We start from the raw sequence: 18831 nt of genomic DNA, 5'->3' as shown, positions 1-18831 counted from the left end.
GCAGCGTGATTCAATTCTGCACTGGACACAAACTTAAATAGCTAACAAATGCTAGCGACAAATGCAAGCTGTGCATTTAGTTATATTATGGTAGCAATTTGAGGTCTTGGAACATCCTGAGGATATGGACGAATTCTTTTTTTTTTTTTCTTTTACGATTAGACAAGGTTAATGTTGAACTCCGTTAGCTGCCAACCTCCTCTTTCCAAACCTGCTGGCAGTTTGCTTAATGTTTTAAATAGGTTCTCAGAGGACATCCCAGAGGTTTCATGCAGATGTCACCACAAGAAGAAATAGGCGCTGTTCTCATTTTAACTGCCAGATGTTAAAGAGAATGGTCTGCACACCAGCTGGAACTTGTCCTTAATAATTTGTTTCAATTTTATTCGGTGTTGCACAATCGATGCAGTATAAATATATGATAAACACATGAGCGGGAGCTTTTACAGAGACCATTGAACATATAATATTGAGGCAGCATCCTAGACTGCAGATGTCCTTTTTTTTGTGCGTGCGTGTGTGTGTGTAGCTTTAACAGGAACAGTTGGGGTTTATCTGTCTTCATATTTAAGTCGTTAATATTTAATGCATCCATATCTTGTTTGGACCAACACACATTTGTCTTGCTCTCAACAAGCATACAGTCAAAGAACAAGATATCTTGTGTCAGCATGTTTCATTATTGGTGCAATACGTGTTGAAAGGGGTGCATGATGAATGTGTGATGCCCCAAATTAGGATGTATAGAACCAGTACCATGGACTCATGGTGTGATTTAATGTATGGCTGCTCAATTGCCTCAGCAGCTGTTGTGTTAAAGCTGCTCTCTCACGGTGTGAACATCGCTCCCATCGCTCTCTGACTGTTGTGAAGCTTCTTTGGGGTCCATCGTTTTCTTTGTTCCTCCACAAGCGCCAGTGTTTTTTTATTGCAAGTGGTGTGTGTTCTGGTGCACTGACTGACCCTCTCATATGTTTAGCCAGTTTAGCAGCATGAGCAGAGCACCCAGGGACTCGTTACAGGGTCACTTGTAGCTCAATTGGAAGCTTTTAATCACTCATTATAGCTGAACGACGCCGGCAGATGTTCTGTTAAGGGAGCAATGAGCTGGCTTGTTAAAGCAGGCGCAGTGAAAGACTGCTAACCTTTGATCCAGCTCAGTTTGTTTGACTGATGCACCAGCTGCAGTCTGTCTTTACTGTTCTGATCCTCTTCTTATTCACTATGAATGTTGCAGTTTGGGAGTACATAATAAAGTATAAATCAGTCGGTCTTTTACAAATTCCCTCTGCCCTTAGCTGAGAGACATATAAGCATAGGTAATGAAAGATAAATCCTCTTTCCTCTTTATGCTCTGACTCTTTTCCTCCTATGATAGGACCCATTGGCAGCTTATTCATAATCAGGCCACCTTGGCTCGTGCTGTTAGCTTCTCTCACCCACCTCCCTGCCCTCAGTAAACCCGACCCGTCTGGCACCCTCCTGAGCCACCCGCAGCGTGACATGCCAAGTGTCACGGCTGCAAGTGATCGCTGAGCATCACTCTCATTCCTCACTGCCTGAACAAAAAGAGGCCTGTAGTCTGCACTGGCTCATAAAGTGAACACAACAAGAACCGTGTTTTGCGTGAAAAGTCAGGGTTGATGACTTTTGTTTGGATTTATTTTTAACACTTACTCCCAAAACTTGCATGCCCATTTGTTGCCTCTTTTGAGAACTGTCAGTCATTACACAGAGAGTGCTCTTGTTTATCACCCCAGCTTTGTATTAGAGCAAGGGGATAAAGGAGGTCTAAGATCTCCTGGGAGTCCAGCTTTCTCTGGATACAGTGCTTACTTGCTTCCTTTGTAAAAGAAGCTCGTGTTTGTCCTTAATTACTAAAGGGCCGCACTGAGGTTGCCACGCTACTGTTCAGAGGCGCAAAATATGGGAGGAGGAAATGTAAATTTATACAAACAGGTGCTGCACCTGATTTATCGCTGCTGACTGCCCATTGCAGCAGAGGAAACTGCATCTGATATTTAACATCTGGGAAAAGCTGGTGTGCAATCTGCTGCATGGTTTTATCGGACACACACAGACGGTGAGAGACTCTAGCCAGGTTTAAACAGAGAGAGAGACAGACAATGAGAGCATTGAGTGACTGCAGGGGCCTAAAGACCATTGCAGCAAATCATAAAGGTGTGTTATAAAGTGACTCAACAGTTGCTCACCACAGCACAAGACAAAAGAGTAATGTGACAATCGAAGGATTTTATCTCCACATCACCTCTGCTTCATTTCCTGACTTTTATTGTCTCATAGCAGCTTCAGTCAGGTACATTATGATTGAAGCAGCCAATAATACTATAACATAATAGGCCTATTGTATTTTTTTGTCCGTTTACTGCAAGAAAACCTTCACCAGATATCTTCTACACTGATTTTTTTATAACCCATCCATCAGTGGTGTTTTTGTTGAGCTGACGACATCAGGCCATCTAACCAACATTTCCTCAGGACTAGCCTCCCTCTTGAATGCATTTGCAGCTCCAAAAGTGTCTTCTTATCAGCAAATTTTCCATGTTCACAAACAGAAAACACTTTCTCATGCAATGACAGTCTGGCATCAAGTCTTATTTAGCTGCACTGAACTCATTTACATCTGGAGTCCCAATAAATACCCAGAAAAAATGTTCTGAGGCAAAATTGTGCATCTCTGGCTGCTAACTGTTATCACTGTTTAACATTGCACTGTTCAATATTTATAGTCATCAGCCGGTTCTATGACTAGTTATCTCTGTCCATTTAGGAGATGACCTTGAGTGACATCACAAATCATTTTGTACAACTGACACCGCATTACGTGGTGGTTAAATTATGTGGTGGTGACACAGTTGGGCTTAGGCACCGAACCTAGTTAGTTGGGTTTAGAAAAATATCAGGTATTTGGACATTAGTACTTCATATCAGTGACATCATTATGTAAAGGACATGAGTATGTAAAGATTAAACAAGTCATTGTTGGATTTTAGTTTGACATGGGACACAAACGGCAGTCTCTTGGGTGTGAGTCCTGTGTTTGTATGACCCATTCACACACCTTTACCTCCTCCCTACGTGGACTGTCTTGTTTTCTATACTACCTGTGGGGTGGTAACATTAACCATGCCCCCTTGTGGGATGTTTTTATCCAAGAATGTGTGTGTCCACCATCACAAAGGATCCTAATTGATTTTCCATTGGCATTGTTTCTATAGTGCCGTCACACCACACACCACATAATGCAATGTTAAAAAGGTCATGGTCATTTCATGGATTTCTTTGGATTGCTTTTGTATGTTAACATAAAATACTACATGCTCAGCCTCTAGGTTTGCTCAACTGAAGCGAAAGAGCCTGAAGATAGAAAATAAAAGTCATCCTGCTTCAGGTGTTTTTACATAATATTCTACACTGTAATGAGACATGATAATAAGGCGTTGCCTTGTTTGTATTCAGAACAGTAGAACAGAAAAGTTGAGAACGTAAAGGAAACAGCAAGACTGTGGCGGTATGTCTCACCTTGCATCATAGCTGGTCAGCAGGTTACGCAAACAGATACTTCAAGAGTCAGCAGCTTAACCCCACTGACCCTTTTGGGAAAAACAGCCTCAGACAGGACTGACAGGTGAAATTTGTCTCCTGTCAACAGTAATGCAATCCATCATGTTGGTGATGTTCACCTAGGCAGAACAGGACCGTAACAGTGTGTACGTGACGGAGAAACAGAAGACAGCCGAGTTGTTCCCCTGGGCCATAAAGCTATCAAGAAATATATATCCTGGTCCTCTCGCCCCTGAAAAACATTCTCCACTCATTTATCCTCCTCTGCATACTCTCTCTAATGTACTTTGATATGAAGATTAATAAGAACGCCTCTACACCTTCTTTCAGCTGTTTGTTTTATATTTACTTACAAAGCCATCAACTGAGATTAGTTTGCATGCTGTATTTCAGTGTTTTAAACAAGACACTTCAAAGCCATGTAGGAGTTTCCCTGTCTTTCAGTTGTTTAATATTTTTTATCTTAAAGGAACACCCTACCAATTTTTCATGTCAAGAACCACGCAGTCTGTGTAAACAGTTATATGATGTAGGTGTTTAAACTACATGAAAATGCAATACTTCAATGCTTAAATACTCCTTTAAAGGGGTGCTCTACCAGTTTAACATACAGTATGAAGTTCAATTGACTTGTCACTTTGACTTCTACTCAGCCCATGACGGCAGTTGAATAATATTTTTATGTGGCTCTGCAGGGAGAATAAATAACCTGGATGATGTTATCAGGGCTATTATGGACTAGAAGGCGAGTCTAAAGATGGGAAATGCAGGTTCTTGTTTTCAAGCTCTATTCACAATGTGAAATAAAAGTCAGGATATTTCGGTCCGTGGTGCTTTAACTTGGACCATATTTTAAAAATCTGTCTCGTGTGAGTCCATCGTCCTTATACAAGGGTAGCACTTACTTGCTGGATAATCCCTGAAGCTGACCTCCATGATGATCAGCACAGTCACCAGGATAAATGTTTTTATTACAATGCTCTATTAAATGCTGTATTCTGATTGGTCAGTCACGGCATTCAGAGGTCTGATATTACTGTGTAATGACCGTTGGTATGTAGCCCAGCGTTGCTAGGGACGCTGCCCTAACGACAGTTACTTTTTTATCGGGCTAACGTAGCCGTTACCGCTTCAAAATAATAATTTACAAGATACAAAGATGGAGTATTTTCATGATATAACTTTTTACATATTTGGTGAGCAAGAAAATCTTGAGTCATGGTTACTGGCTGAAGATGAGAAGAATGACGGAGAAGAGGGATGCTCAGAGGCGCACGGAAAAGAGAGGAGACACAAGATTGTGGATGACAGGGAGGTTGATCGCATCGAAGAAGAAAGACATGAACTAAACACCAAACGGAGCACTTTATGGGGCTTGAAGGTGTTTAATGACTGGCTGAATGAGAAGAAAAGTTGAACATTAGCCTTTACCAGAATAAAAAAAGATCTTAACTTTAAGTCCACTTTATAGCCTATGTGCATTGTTGGGCTATTTTCTTTTCATTTTCTCTTGATTCCCTGTAGCTATTGTAGTGCAGATTCAGCCGTTGCCGGCAGTTTTTTTTTCCTCTCCTCCCGATTTAATTTATAAATCAATAAAAATCGTATAATTAATCAACATTCTGTCTCAAATTATTTATTTAACTGATAATTAGCCATATAATAAGCGGGATAATGTATAATGAGCCGGTGAATAGAAATAACTCCCAACAGGGGAATAGAACCCCAGCGCGCAGTGTTTATGCAAACCATGGATGTTACATTCTGTATGTTTAGTGGATATGTTGAAACTTTACGTTTCTTAATATCGTAATTTTAGGGGTTAAGGTAAGGTTTGGGCTAGGATTTGTTATTTAAAAAAATAGCCAAGTGCTATTGTAGAGTTAAAAGAGAATTTACAAGTGCTAAATTTTTTTAAAATACCCAGTCATAAGGCCAGTGATACTGTATGCTGTGACAATGTGGTGTATATTGTGTTGTTATAGGTTTAGGTACAAAAATCACTTGGTTAGGATAGGAAAGCATACTGTTTCTCTTAGGGTCAGGGGTTAAGGTTAGGTTGGGGTTACAATGTTAGGGCTAGGGATTATCTACTGACACAGCTTGACATGCCTCACCTAGGTGTCCTCCTCCTGATGAGAAACTCATACACATGTAATCTGAAACATGTCATACATATGAAACAAACAAATGTAACATATCTGTGGTTTGTAGAAATGTACAATGTCAACATTTTATTCTGCCAACTGGGCTGTGATGACACATGTTTCACTTTAATATTTTAGCTGTTGTGAAATTGCACATAATTCTATTGTAGCTGTAGAAAATAGAATTGAGAACAGAGGAGGAGAAAAGGGAACAGATGAAATGACAACAAAGGCAATCTTTGCATGTGCTTTGCATCATTTCGCTATTTTTTAGGCGACATCATCAACAGAAGTGCTAATGAGATCTGAGTTGTTCCTTGAAGAAGGATTTAAAGAGATTAACCCAGAGATCGACGAGATGGCTCATGTTTGACTCTCTCTCTCTCTCTCTCTCTCTCTCTCTCTCTCTCTCTCTCTGTGCCACTGGTTCACACACATGTGAACTCACACTCCGTCTGTGCAGCAGATGCGCAAAGCCACATGGAGGCCCTCCAAGTTATTTGATGCTGTAAACATTTGAAATTGAACCACCATATATAATTGAGACATCCATAGATATAGGCTTGTGTTGCCATGCAGATCCTGTTGATAATACATCATGTGTGTTTATATGCTGACTGAGCAAGTACTGCAGAACCATGAGCGTCACAGCCAGTCAAATCCTTAAAGAAAATGATTGTTTTATTTACATGAATATGAGGCATGATGTGATAAAAATCAGCTCTGAGTTTGTTTTGTCTCGGAAGCCCCGGCTACTTGAATTGAATCATTTTAGTTTGGCGTTCTTGCGTTCAAAAAAGTTTTATGGTGTGCAGTTTCATAATAATATGCTGCTGTGAATGCAAACATTGGCTTTGTCAGCTGAAGCCGAAGCCGAAGCAGGCCAGATAAATCTGAATGTATGACGTTCAGCATGAGGTTAACGCTCATGGTGTTTCTCAAAATGAGCAATTATCTCTTTTTCAAAGATTAAAGAAAGACTGATCCTCAGTCAGTCCTGAGATTTCAGTCAGGGTAAGGAATTATGAGGACTGCCACCATGGTCAATATTGCATAAAACAGTTCTTCAGCCGATGCCGGATGAGAAAAAGTTTCTTTACTTTGGGTTTTGACATGATGAGCGATGATCCCTGGATTATGAGACAGGATCCTTTAACCCAGCCGCCCCTCTGCCCATCAGCTGCTGTAAAGCTCTGTCCCATTTGATCCGTTTTGATTCATCGCCTGTCAGGAGCTGTCTGCTCTGGATGCATTTAGAGTGATAGGGGCAGGGTGAAAGAGGAATCAATGGAGTGTTGGGGACGAGACCAGTGTCAGACCCCCTGTCTGAAGAGAAGGGTAGATGGAGAGGTGATAGACAATGAGAGAAGTGGTTTGTTTGGTAAAAGGAAGGCCGAGTGGCTTCAGATTCTGACAGTATTCTAAGCTGTTATGTCCTTCAAGTCTTAGCTATTCATTGGCAAAACACTCAAATAATTCTCTTTGGTATTTTCAAAACCTTTGAGCCATTACTCTGCAATGAGCAGAGGGACTTGGCTTTGTCTGTGTGTAAATGTTTGCCTTTCAAAGCAGCTCAACAGCAATAATTAATAAAGTATATTCTGCCTGTTGAAAGCTTCCTGGTTATGTGTTGTGATTGATGAGCTTTGCTTCATTAAGTTTCAAGTGCCAAGAGGAGTTAATAGGTACAAAAGTTTGTCCTCATCTTGCCATGTGCACTGAATGGAAGACAAACTATGATATGGGGGTGTCTGAGGCGAAACTCATTTTTGTTGGCTTTAGTCAGTATCGATTTTGATCTGCTGGCTTAAAACGATGACAAAGTGGTTTGTACGTGAGGGATTTTGATTTGATTTATTTGGATTCTCCTGACTCATCGCTAGACTTTGATTTCAGCCTTAAGCAAAAGAAAGTGTAAAGAGATGCTATAAAAGCCAATCAGCCTCTTGCTGTGTTGGTTTCTTGGAGAAACACAAAATACCCGCAGCTTCTAATGACTGTCTCTGACCCCACTGGTGATTCAGGTTCCAACCACCAGGACAAGATTTGATTGCAATCTTCATGTTGGTGTAAAATGAATTAATAAACATTGACAGCATTCAGAAAATAAGCATTGGGTTTAAAGTAAAACAGATTGGAAAGAAAAACTAGAAGTCATCTGAGTCATCCCAAGACTTACTCACGAAATAGGTTTGTTTGCGGAGCTCGAGTCATCTGTGTTTTTGAAATACTGACTTAGGGATTTAAGGTGGCATGTATTTTCCAGTGGATATGTAGCATTTTGGAATAAAACCCTTCAATTATCGAGCTGTTCTCATGTGCTGTAAAGCGCTAACGCTTGCTTTTCCAGTCCTGTCTTGAAGGGGGTTGTTTTCTGTCCCGTAGGAAGTGGTAATTAAGGTGTTGGCCCATTTGTATTTGACAGTTGCATCTGAGGGATAACACTTTCCAATTCCAGCCATCATGCATCAGTCACTTGATATGTTTAGAGAGGCCCAGCGGGCCCCTGCATGCCTTTCATAAGGCAAGGAGGGACGTGAGGAAATTAAGCTGCAAACATGCAGATGTAGCCACTACTGTCTCATTTTATGTCTCACTTTTTACTAGGGGTGGAAAAAATACACAGTACACTGACGCACTGTAGAAATGCCACAGCTTTGCTGTTCAGATTTACCGAAAGTCTACCAAAGGTATATCTTAAGTGCACTCAGAGAAAAAGATGAGTCACATTTTTGCAGAGAACACTTACATATAATTTTGTCTATGCAGCTTTGAAAGTACAGAATGACACAGTTCACACTAGTGTTTCAATGGAGGAAGACAGAAAAGAAGACCTTAAAAGATAGAGCAAAAACAAACTGCAAATGGCCAATTTACAGCTACTCATAACCAATGCACCAGAGCGCATATCAATGATTTTAAATGTTTTAGCCAGTTGACTAAGATTACATGTACTTTATATCATAGTACACCCAACCATGCTGATTTTATATCCCTCTGGTTTCTATTCTATTTCTCTGTAATAAAAAAAAAAAATTAGTGATCAGACTTTTGAAACCTAAACTTACATGAAGTAATTGAGTGGACGTCATGTCTGGATACATGTTTGTTGAAGATATCATATCACTGAAATGAAGTTTATGGGGGAGATAGATTTTTGTCTGCTTGTGAATACAAACTTGAAACAGAGGAAGAAAAAACATTCAAACATCTAAAACTGTATGGTATGCATTTGAACATTGTTGGCGCATGCAGCTACAACTTGCAGAAGTACGCGATTGTTATTAGTGATTATCAGCATTGTAAGTATGGGTTAGAAGGGTCCTGCTCAACCTCTGAGGCCGAGAAGCCACTACAGAAGTGCCAAATCTGTATTGTCACATGAGGCTGGCTCCAAAACAGAGAAAATACCCTAGACCCTTGTGTTAAAATGTCCAGCATTACAGCAGAGATAAACATGTTTACAGCCTGGTACAAAAAACACTTTTGGTTTATATAGTTAATTTCCCCATTCAGCTCCACAGCTGTACAAGGGGAGATTTTGTTTATCACTCATCTGTTACATTTTTATAAAGGCTTAAAGTTATGCATATTTAAGGGTGTAGCTTCTTGAGTGACTGTCTGTGAGGAGCCATCCCAGTTCATTAGTCAGAACCACCCCTCACTCATCCACAGCTCCAGCCTCTCGTTCAAATATGGTCGCTTCTGACTCCAAAAAAACAAGATAGCAATGACCAAAATGCCAAATTCGAGGCTTCAGAATGAGAGTCCACAAACCAGTTGGTGATGTCACATTAACTTTATTTAGTACAGTCCATTATTTCATTAATAATTAGCTGACATAGCATTGGTATTGGTGGTCAGTCCAGGGTGGGGGAATCGAACACAGGACTTCCACCCAGGAGACTGGGGTTTGTGTCCTGTGTGAAACCAAAAGTCAACATTGATTTATTTTAAGTATGTGATATATGTCATGTGACATATGTGACCCATGTCATGTGGCATACATTATGTAATGGTCTTACTTGAAGCCAAACCATGATGTTTTTTATAAGCCTAACCGCATAGTTTTTGCACCTAAATCTAATGAAAGTAACATTGAATCTTAACATAACTGCTCTCTATGCTAAGGGGCATTTATGCACTGAAAAATTTGCACATAGTAGCGGGTGTAGCAGGACCCTTCTAACTCATATCTATGATGCTGGTTACCACCTGATAATTCCCATTTAATCAGGTAACAAGATTCAAAATGGGTGGCAAAACACCTGTTATGATTCTTTAACTAAGCATAGTCAAAAAAATTCATTCTTGACCTTGGAAATAGTTATATATGTGTCTGAAGTTTCTGCCACATTTCCTGAGAGGAACTGTGGACAATTAATGTTTTCTTGTCATTTCAACTACCAGAGGTTACAAGGACATCACAGTTTCAATATAGAGTGATTTCAATGTATCTTTTAAGAAATTGTGCTGCACAAGATGGTAATAGATACAGGAGAGTTTCATTCAGCTGGTCTCCCCCTCTGTCTTCTTCCTCATTCTCTACCTCTCTCCTGAAGTATTAATGTGAACTCATCAGTGATTTTAGAGGAGACTGCAGAGGACAGGTTGAAGCAGGGAATGCAGTTTTTGCCTCATGTCAAACAGCCATGGTACAAGCCTCTGTCTGCTCTACTGCCTGTGTCAGATGGAACGTGATATTTTGATTTGTAGAGTGGCTTTGTAAATGAAACATAGCTTAATTGAAACTGATTATCACAGAAACTTAACAGCTCTCCCATCATTATTCTTCCAGGCTTTAGTGGCAAGTTTCCTTCCCGCAGCGCAGTGTTGCACGTGTGCCCTCCTGTCATTTCTCAAAACGTGCTCCCTTTTCCCCTGCTCTAAGTACTTCATGATTGGGTGAAGTGCGCCTCATCAAAATGCCCTTTTCCAAATTGCTTTTAATGGCTTATGTGGATCCATCTGATGCCAGCCTGCGTCGGAAAAATAAATGATGTCGGTTTCTTGAGAAGCTGTTACAGGATGCCGCAAAGCCAAACCGCCCACCAAACTAGCAGTTAAACATCGCCAGAACCCTGCGGAACATTAATGCCCCAGCCGTCATCAACGCCTTCAATCATTATTCCGCTTGTTTACGTCATTTTAGAGTTAAGGCCGCCTAAAAACAAACAGTGGTTTCGTCTAAAAGCCTCAGAGTTTTTGGTTGGAGTGTCACTCAAAGGAAGAAGGCATGAGTTTCATTAGTGATGCCTGTCTTTTAAGAGACAGAGATCTGTCTCCAACTAGAGACTTACTCTGTGTTTATGAGTCCTTTTTGTTTTTATCAGCTATTAAACCAGCCTTCAAACACACACAGAGACACACACACTCTGCCTGTGGAACAGATGCAAAGTGCTTTAGCAGGGCCTCCCTAGCTTTGTGCGGTAAATATTTGAAACTGATTGAGCCTAATTGAGCAGTCCCTTGATGAAAATGACTGTTATCATACAAATATTGTTGATTACATATCATCCCTGCCTACAGGCTGTTTATTTTGGCAGGCGATTGCACTTTGAGAACTCTTGCACCCAACATCGTCCTCGTGCTCCGTCTAATTAAGACTGTAGTAATGAGTATTCGCAAATGCTGCTCGGCACATGTCTCTGCACATACAAACTTCTGAGAGTTTGTGTGGGATAATCAAACAAGCCAGCACCAGGGCACACATGTGTCAGTGTCTTTGTGGGAAGAGAATATGGAAGACCACATGTGAGGAGAGGTTTGGTGCCTGCTGGGAGAATGTGTGCGGTGGGAAGAGGGAGGTTGTGTCGGGCAGATGGAGAAGCTCTGTGTCAAGAGTTGTTGTCCCACAGGGCTCCCCGTTGATAGAACCAGTGTAAACACATCAGTCTGTGGAGAGAAAGTGACTGGGAAGGAAGTGCTTTTATTCAGCAACTGCTAGGGATGGGAAATGCTAAGGTTTTGTTGGTACCAAAGATATTTCACCATAGTGCTGATGTTTACACCCTTACTTGAAATGATCATTTTACAATCATAACAGCAGCACCTTTATCATCTTTTGTCATTAATTGAAGCCACACTCTGGACCATTTCTTCCTCTTCAAAAGGACTTCCTCTTGTTACAAGTTTCCACCCACAGAGATACAAGTTTGACTTCATTATTTGCCGGCATTGAGAAACAGATAAGCTCGAAGGCATGCAATTCAGATGAATCAGACCATTTGGAACTGGTTCCAGTTGAGAGCTGGTTTCAAATTGTCTCATCCATCCGATTCCCATCCCTAGCCAGTGCTTGAGGTACCCTTGGGCAAAGTGCTTGATCCAATGATCAGCTGCTCAGAAGCCTATAGTAAAGGATGTTGTTGTATTGGGCAGTGTGAATGTGCAGAAAGAACATGCATGGTCAGTGATCTTCCCTGTAAACTGGTCTTCCACTGATCAAGGGTCAGCTGTACAATCCCTGGCTCCTCTAGTTCATATGTCAATTAAAAGGTACTAAACTCGAATTGCTCCCGATTTCCACCGGTGTGCGAGTGCTTGTAAATGTTTAACTGAGTAGCAAGTGGCACCTTGTAGGGTATACTCTGCCACCAGTGTATGAGTGTTTGTATGAAAGGGTGAATGTGGCATGTAGTGTCAAGCACTTTGAGTGGTCAGAAGACCAGAGGGGTGCTTTTTAAATGAAAGTCCATTTACCAAACCTGCCACTACACATGGCATAGTACTCCCACTGCAATAAATCCAGTGCACCCTTTTACCCCTGATGGTGTACTCAAGCCCTCAGTGTTCTCCTCACTCTTTTGCTGCCACGTCTGCTGTCACACAGCTCACCTGATAGCAATGCTGTCACATGTTCAATAAGTCCTCCAAATTAAATGATAAAATACGTCATTGGTCTATGATCTGCTGACACATAGAAGCCTTTTCTGATCCGACACCTGTCACCAGGACGACATCATTTGTGCATGCCTTTCAAAACCGGTACAAGTCACTGAAAAATAAATCAGTTTTTTGATGCATGTCATTTTCAGACATTTCTCATGTTTAATAGGATGTGAGATTATTTGTTGTGATGATAACACATTTATGGGAAAAGGACTTCTCTGCATCTTCCAGCAATTCACGGCTGAATCAGCTGCATCAGGTTTCTTCTCAGATCAAATCCAACAAATGTCAGATTGCAGAAAAGACTGGAGCAAAGAGACTTTTTTTAATCACTCATGCTCTCTGGCTTTCTGTGGCGAATTCTCTCAGTTAAATAAAATGTAAGAGAAATACACATTAGCCCTTTAAAGCCATGGAGGACAATTAAGTTTAGCTCAGTGGGAGTAAGAGAAAAATCAGCAAGTATCCAAACAGCCTGTGTGCATATATGACTCATTATACTGGTTCTATAAAGTCCCCCTCTTGCTACTAAAGAGACACAGGAACAGTGAGCAAAATAGCATTGAAAATGACATAGAGAGAGAGAAAAGCTTTAGCGAGCTGAGGGAAGTCACAGCTCATGAATCATCATTGCCCGCTGGATGTCTGGCTGAGTTGCCCAGCCTGCCCTTTGTGTGGCCTTGGCACACTGCGCTGACGCGGAGCGCTCTGACCTTTGACCTCATCATAAAAGACCTCCTGAGGGGCGCTGGCGGCTGGCCACCATGCTGATGAAGCCACCCGTTAGCTGCAGTCAATGAATTCAAAAATTCCCCGTACAAACTGTGACCTCAGTGTGCCTTTGTGAAACTGATACCACTTTGCAGAGGTGACAGTTGTTGACTATGTTATGAAGGGCTTCAAGTGGGCCCTGCTGACCCACACGCCCTGTGTTTATGTGCAAATGTGTGTGTGTGTGTATTGTTGTCTGAGTGTTTCTCCAGTGTCCCCATGATGGGGAATGCGTTGATGTGAATTTACTGTATATTTGTCTCTGTGTATATATACAGTACAGGCCAAAAGTTTGGACACACCTTCTCATTCAATGCGTTTTCTTTATTTTCATGACTATTTACATTGTAGATTCTCACTGAAGGCATCAAAACTATGAATGAACACATGTGGAGTTATGTACTTAACAACAAAGGTGAAATAACTGAAAACATGTTTTATATTCTAGTTTCTTCAAAATAGCCACCCTTTGCTCTGATTACTGCTTTGCACACTCTTGGCATTCTCTCCATGAGCTTCAAGAGGTAGTCACCTGAAATGGTTTTCCAACAGTCTTGAAGGAGTTCCCAGAGGTGTTTAGCACTTGTTGGCCCCTTTGCCTTCAATCTGCAGTCCAGCTCACCCCAAACCATCTCGATTGGGTTCAGGTCCGGTGACTGTGGAGGCCAGGTCATCTGCCGCAGCACTCCATCACTCTCCTTCTTGGTCAAATAGCCCTTACACAGCCTGGAGGTGTGTTTGGGGTCATTGTCCTGTTGAAAAATAAATGATCGTCCAACTAAACGCAAACCGGATGGGATGGCATGTCGCTGCAGGATGCTGTGGTAGCCATGCTGGTTCAGTGTGCCTTCAGTTTTGAATAAATCCCCAACAGTGTCACCAGCAAAACATCCCCACACCATCACACCTCCTCCTCCATGCTTCACAGTGGGAACCAGGCATGTGGCATCCATCCTTTCACCTTTTCTGCGTCTCACAAAGACACGGCGGTTGGAACCAAAGATCTCAAATTTGGACTCATCAGACCAAAGCACAGATTTCCACTGGTCTGATGTCCATTCCTTGTGTTTCTTGGCCCAAACAAATCTCTTCTGCTTGTTGACTCTCCTTAGCAGTGGTTTCCTAGCAGCTATTTGACCATGAAGGCCTGATTGGCGCAGTCTCCTCTTAACAGTTGTTCTAGAGATGGGTCTGCTGCTAGAACTCTGTGTGGCATTCATCTGGTCTCTGATCTGAGCTGCTGTTAACTTGCGATTTCTGAGGCTGGTGACTCGGATGAACTTATCCTCAGAAGCAGAGGTGACTCTTGGTCTTCCTTTCCTGGGTCGGTCCTCATGTGTGCCAGTTTCGTTGTAGCGCTTGATGGTTTTTGCAACTCCACTTGGGGACACATTTAAAGTTTTTGCAATTTTCCGGACTGACTGACCTTCATTTCTTAAAGTAATGATGGCCACTCGTTTTTCTTTAGTTAGCTGATTGGTTCTTGCCATAATATGAATTTTAACAGTTGTCCAATAGGGCTGTCGGCTGTGTATTAACCTGACTTCTGCACAACACAACTGATGGTCCCAACCCCATTGATAAAGCAAGAAATTCCACTAATTAACCCTGATAAGGCACACCTGTGAAGTGGAAACCATTTCAGGTGACTACCTCTTGAAGCTCATGGAGAGAATGCCAAGAGTGTGCAAAGCAGTAATCAGAGCAAAGGGTGGCTATTTTGAAGAAACTAGAATATAAAACATGTTTTCAGTTATTTCACCTTTATCTGTTAAGTACATAACTCCACATGTGTTCATTCATAGTTTTGATGCCTTCAGAATCTACAATGTAAATAGTCATGAAAATAAAGAAAACGCATTGAATGAGAAGGTGTGTCCAAACTTTTGGCCTGTACTGTATATGGGCGTGTGTACAACATGCCAAGCCAGGCTGCACCCCGGGATGTGTAGGTGGTGACACACTGCAGTCAGTATGTCACGCAGCTGGACCCCAGGGTCGAGTGGGGGTTGGGTAATAACTACACAATGATGTGCTTTATGGGTAATAAGGCCGATCGTCCCCGTCCTCTGAGCCCTCTGCCCCAAGACATTTAGGCTCATTGAATGTTAAGTATCGTCACATTCTTGCTGTGTCTGTCCTTTGTGCTGACTGTGTGCCGTCTTCTCCACAGATCGAGAATGTGGACGCCTGCCTCAGTTTCCTGGACGCCAGAGGAGTGAATGTACAAGGGCTCTCAGCAGAAGGTAAGAAGAATAAACAGTGATTAAACTCTTAATTGAATCTGTGGAACAGCAGAAGGATCTCCCTGTTGTATTTCTAATTTCTAGACCTGGAAAATTCATTTGGCTCCTGTACCACCCAACCTTCTGTGGGTAGCTTTCCATTTCTTCACAGTACCAAATATCTTCAAAAAACTGGTTAAAACCCATTTCCAAGACATACTATTATACTTCACAGCAATGGAATTTACCACGTTGGTGTCATGACAGTGTGCACAGTTTCTCCATCTCCAGCTTTCACTATGGCAGCATAGGCAATCATTAGGGCATCAAAGTGGATTGTGGCAGGATAACAACTCCAGTGAGGGATTCGCCTCCCGACCACCAGGGTACACAGTACATAGTTTATATGACAGCCATGACTGCGGCAGTGCTTTGTACCCAATGACTGCTTGCCAAATTGAATGATATGCTAAAATTGTCTCACAAGGCCAGAGCCAACATTACAGTTAAGTTCCAAACTATCTGTTATGATTTTGTTTTACACTTGATTTGGACTCTGCAGGAGGAACCCAAGATTCCCTCAAAGTTCATGTATGAATCCAACAAGAGTCAGTTGTACATTGCACGCAAAAGTGTTAAGGGAAACACACACCAGATGATGCATATAGCATTGCATGTGATGTGTCCCACTTGACACCCGTAGTGCACACATGACATACCCTATATTAAGACGTGGCCAACATACACAAGCTAGCTTGTCCCAATCTGGAGAGCAAATTGTTGCTGTCATGTGAAAACCATGTTTCTCCAAGGAAAACAGCCCCAGTTACAGCTCTGTTACAGCTCTGATTTTAAATTGTCTATTTAGTTTAAGGAGTAGAACTTTCACCTAATCTCTCAGTTTTCCTTTAGAGTTTGTTGCTAAAATTTGAGATGCACTTGTGTTCACTGACAGAGACAAAATGTGTTCAGAATTAACTACATTTAATTTCATGATTTCCACCATAAGATTTTGCTTACAATCTCTTTCCAGCAGAAAAATCATACCAACCAAGGTAGTGTACCACATACTATCCTGGGAAGTTGTCAGGCAAACATGAAACATTAATACATTACACATCATATCACATTTATATTAAACCTGTACGCGCGTGCACACACACACACACACACACACACACACACACAGTTCTATGTTCTATGTCCTGTATTATCCCCTGGATTTTCCCTTTGCCTTCCCGGCCATGTCACTAATTATTTTACAATTGACAATTGTGAAAAAACAATCTGCCTTTCTGGAACTTTAACATAAATCCTGAGAAACAGGGAACTTAATGGCATATTTTGATGCAAAGAGTCATGGATAATTTGTACCATTTACAGTGTTTTATAAAAATGGTATGATGAGAACGATTGGGTTACGAAAACCTAAACTCATTCTTTCTGATTGGGATTTTCCATAAAATTGAGCCTGTCCTCCCCCAAAATATGTAGGCTGTTTGTACAAGCAGCTTATTACTTATTTATGTATTTTATTTATTCATATAGCACCTTTCCTGCACAGAATGCAGCACAAAGTGCTTTCTGATTTTAAGAATGACCCTTTCACATGTAGCGTAGGCAGCAACCTTTAGGGACCAAAGCAATAATGATGGGAGCAAAGGAGGATGTCAGGTGACGTAGCATAAAGAGCAACAATGTCTGTCTGACATTGTATAAAGAGTATGTGATGTAATATGAAGAACAACAAAGTCATCATGACATAGTATAAAAAATGACAAAGGCAGTGTGTGGAGGTTGACAGGGTAGTGGATTGGTCAAACAAACAAAGGCCTTTGACCCGGCAGACTGCTGTTCCTGTCTCAGGTGAAAGCAAGGGTCAACTTTGAGTTACTAAGTTATGTACATACTTAAAATAATGTCACGTCATCATATTCTATCCCGTCGTCACATTATGTAAAGTAACGTGATGATCCCCAATCTGGATTCTCCTTGCTAATGTCAACCACACTGGTTGGAGTGCTAATGTAGGAAACACTCCTGTGGGTCATATTAAAGGGTAACGACCATACGACCTATGTGGTTGTAGCCACTGGAGGACTTGTTGATTAAATCCCATACCTACAGGTACAAGCATGTCTCAATGATTCTAGCAGAAAATATCTGCAGCTGTTGTTTAGGACCTGTGCTTGGCCAGGCCCCATGTTGTTCCTGCTCCCCTTTAAACATAAAAGAGCTGTGTGCCCTTGACCTCTCCAGCAGCAGAAATATTCTGAGAGCCTGACACACTGACCGACAGCTCTATATTCTGTGCCCCCCCCCCCACCACCACCACCACCACCACCGCCACCACCACAGCACTAAAAACAGTAAAGTGACTCGCTGAGCCTGGAATTTCAAAGTGGGTCTGTAAATATATGAGCTATTGGGTTACTCTGTCCATCACTGTTGCTGCTGCATTTCATCACTCACTTCACTCAGTCCATCTTTCTCTCCCTCACTCTCTGCCTCCGTCAGCCTTATTCTCAAGACTTACTCCGCATTGTGCTGCGTGTGTTTGTGAGTTAAATTAGATGGCCATGTTTGCCCTCTCATTTCTAATTGAATGAGCCCAGGGCTTTCCAGATTCTGTTGGCTGGCATATGCAGTCTTTATTATCTTTTACAAGGCGTGGGTTTAAAAACAAAGTTGAATGTTTGATGTGCATACAGGAACTTTTTTTTTTTTTCTTGAGAGAGCCTACTTATTGTAATAACCTCTCTAGAAGTCCCCTTGCATCTCATTGGGGGGAGGTTGTAAAGTGAAGTTCTGGAAAAACTCATCATGTTGAAGTGTTATGGTCCCCTCTCACGTTTCCGCTAAGGGAGGTTATAGGGCATAATGAAATCAAGGCAAGATTTTTTTTCACAGCAAGAAAAGAAAATAATGCTACAGACAAGTAGGTGCATTTCCATCCACCTCTTTTGATGCCTATTTTCAATTTGTGCATGAAAATAGCCACAGTGGAAATGTCAAAAATTTTAAAAATCTGAGAATCTGCTTGGCAGAGGTAGAAAACTTAGCTTATCGATAAAGAGGTAAATGTAATCTAGTGCAATGGAAACAGATTCAGCAAATAAGTGATGACGTAGAGTCATGACACATCGTCAACACGTAGGCCATTGCAATGTCTCTTTGTTGTCTCTGGAGGCTGTTCAAAACCATTGTCCAGT

General features: G+C 41.5%; 1 protein-coding gene across 19 annotated transcripts in view; it reads left to right on the top strand.

Moving 5' to 3' along the window:
• nav3 (neuron navigator 3) overlaps positions 1–18831 on the top strand; it is a 544714-nt gene that overhangs the window by 391429 nt on the left and 134454 nt on the right. For all 19 annotated transcript variants that reach the window (XM_033615269.2, XM_078165210.1, XM_078165209.1 and 16 more), the window contains one exon: positions 15568–15640. In XM_033615269.2, the coding sequence (XP_033471160.1) occupies positions 15568–15640 (73 nt within the window). The remainder of the gene's footprint in view (positions 1–15567; positions 15641–18831) is intronic.

The sequence above is a fragment of the Epinephelus lanceolatus genome, chromosome 23 (genome assembly GCF_041903045.1).
Source record: "Epinephelus lanceolatus isolate andai-2023 chromosome 23, ASM4190304v1, whole genome shotgun sequence".
In the NCBI taxonomy this organism is placed as follows: Eukaryota; Metazoa; Chordata; class Actinopteri; order Perciformes; family Serranidae; genus Epinephelus; species Epinephelus lanceolatus.
Note: the sequence above shows the minus strand (reverse complement) of the source record. Positions and strands in the feature narration are given on the sequence as shown.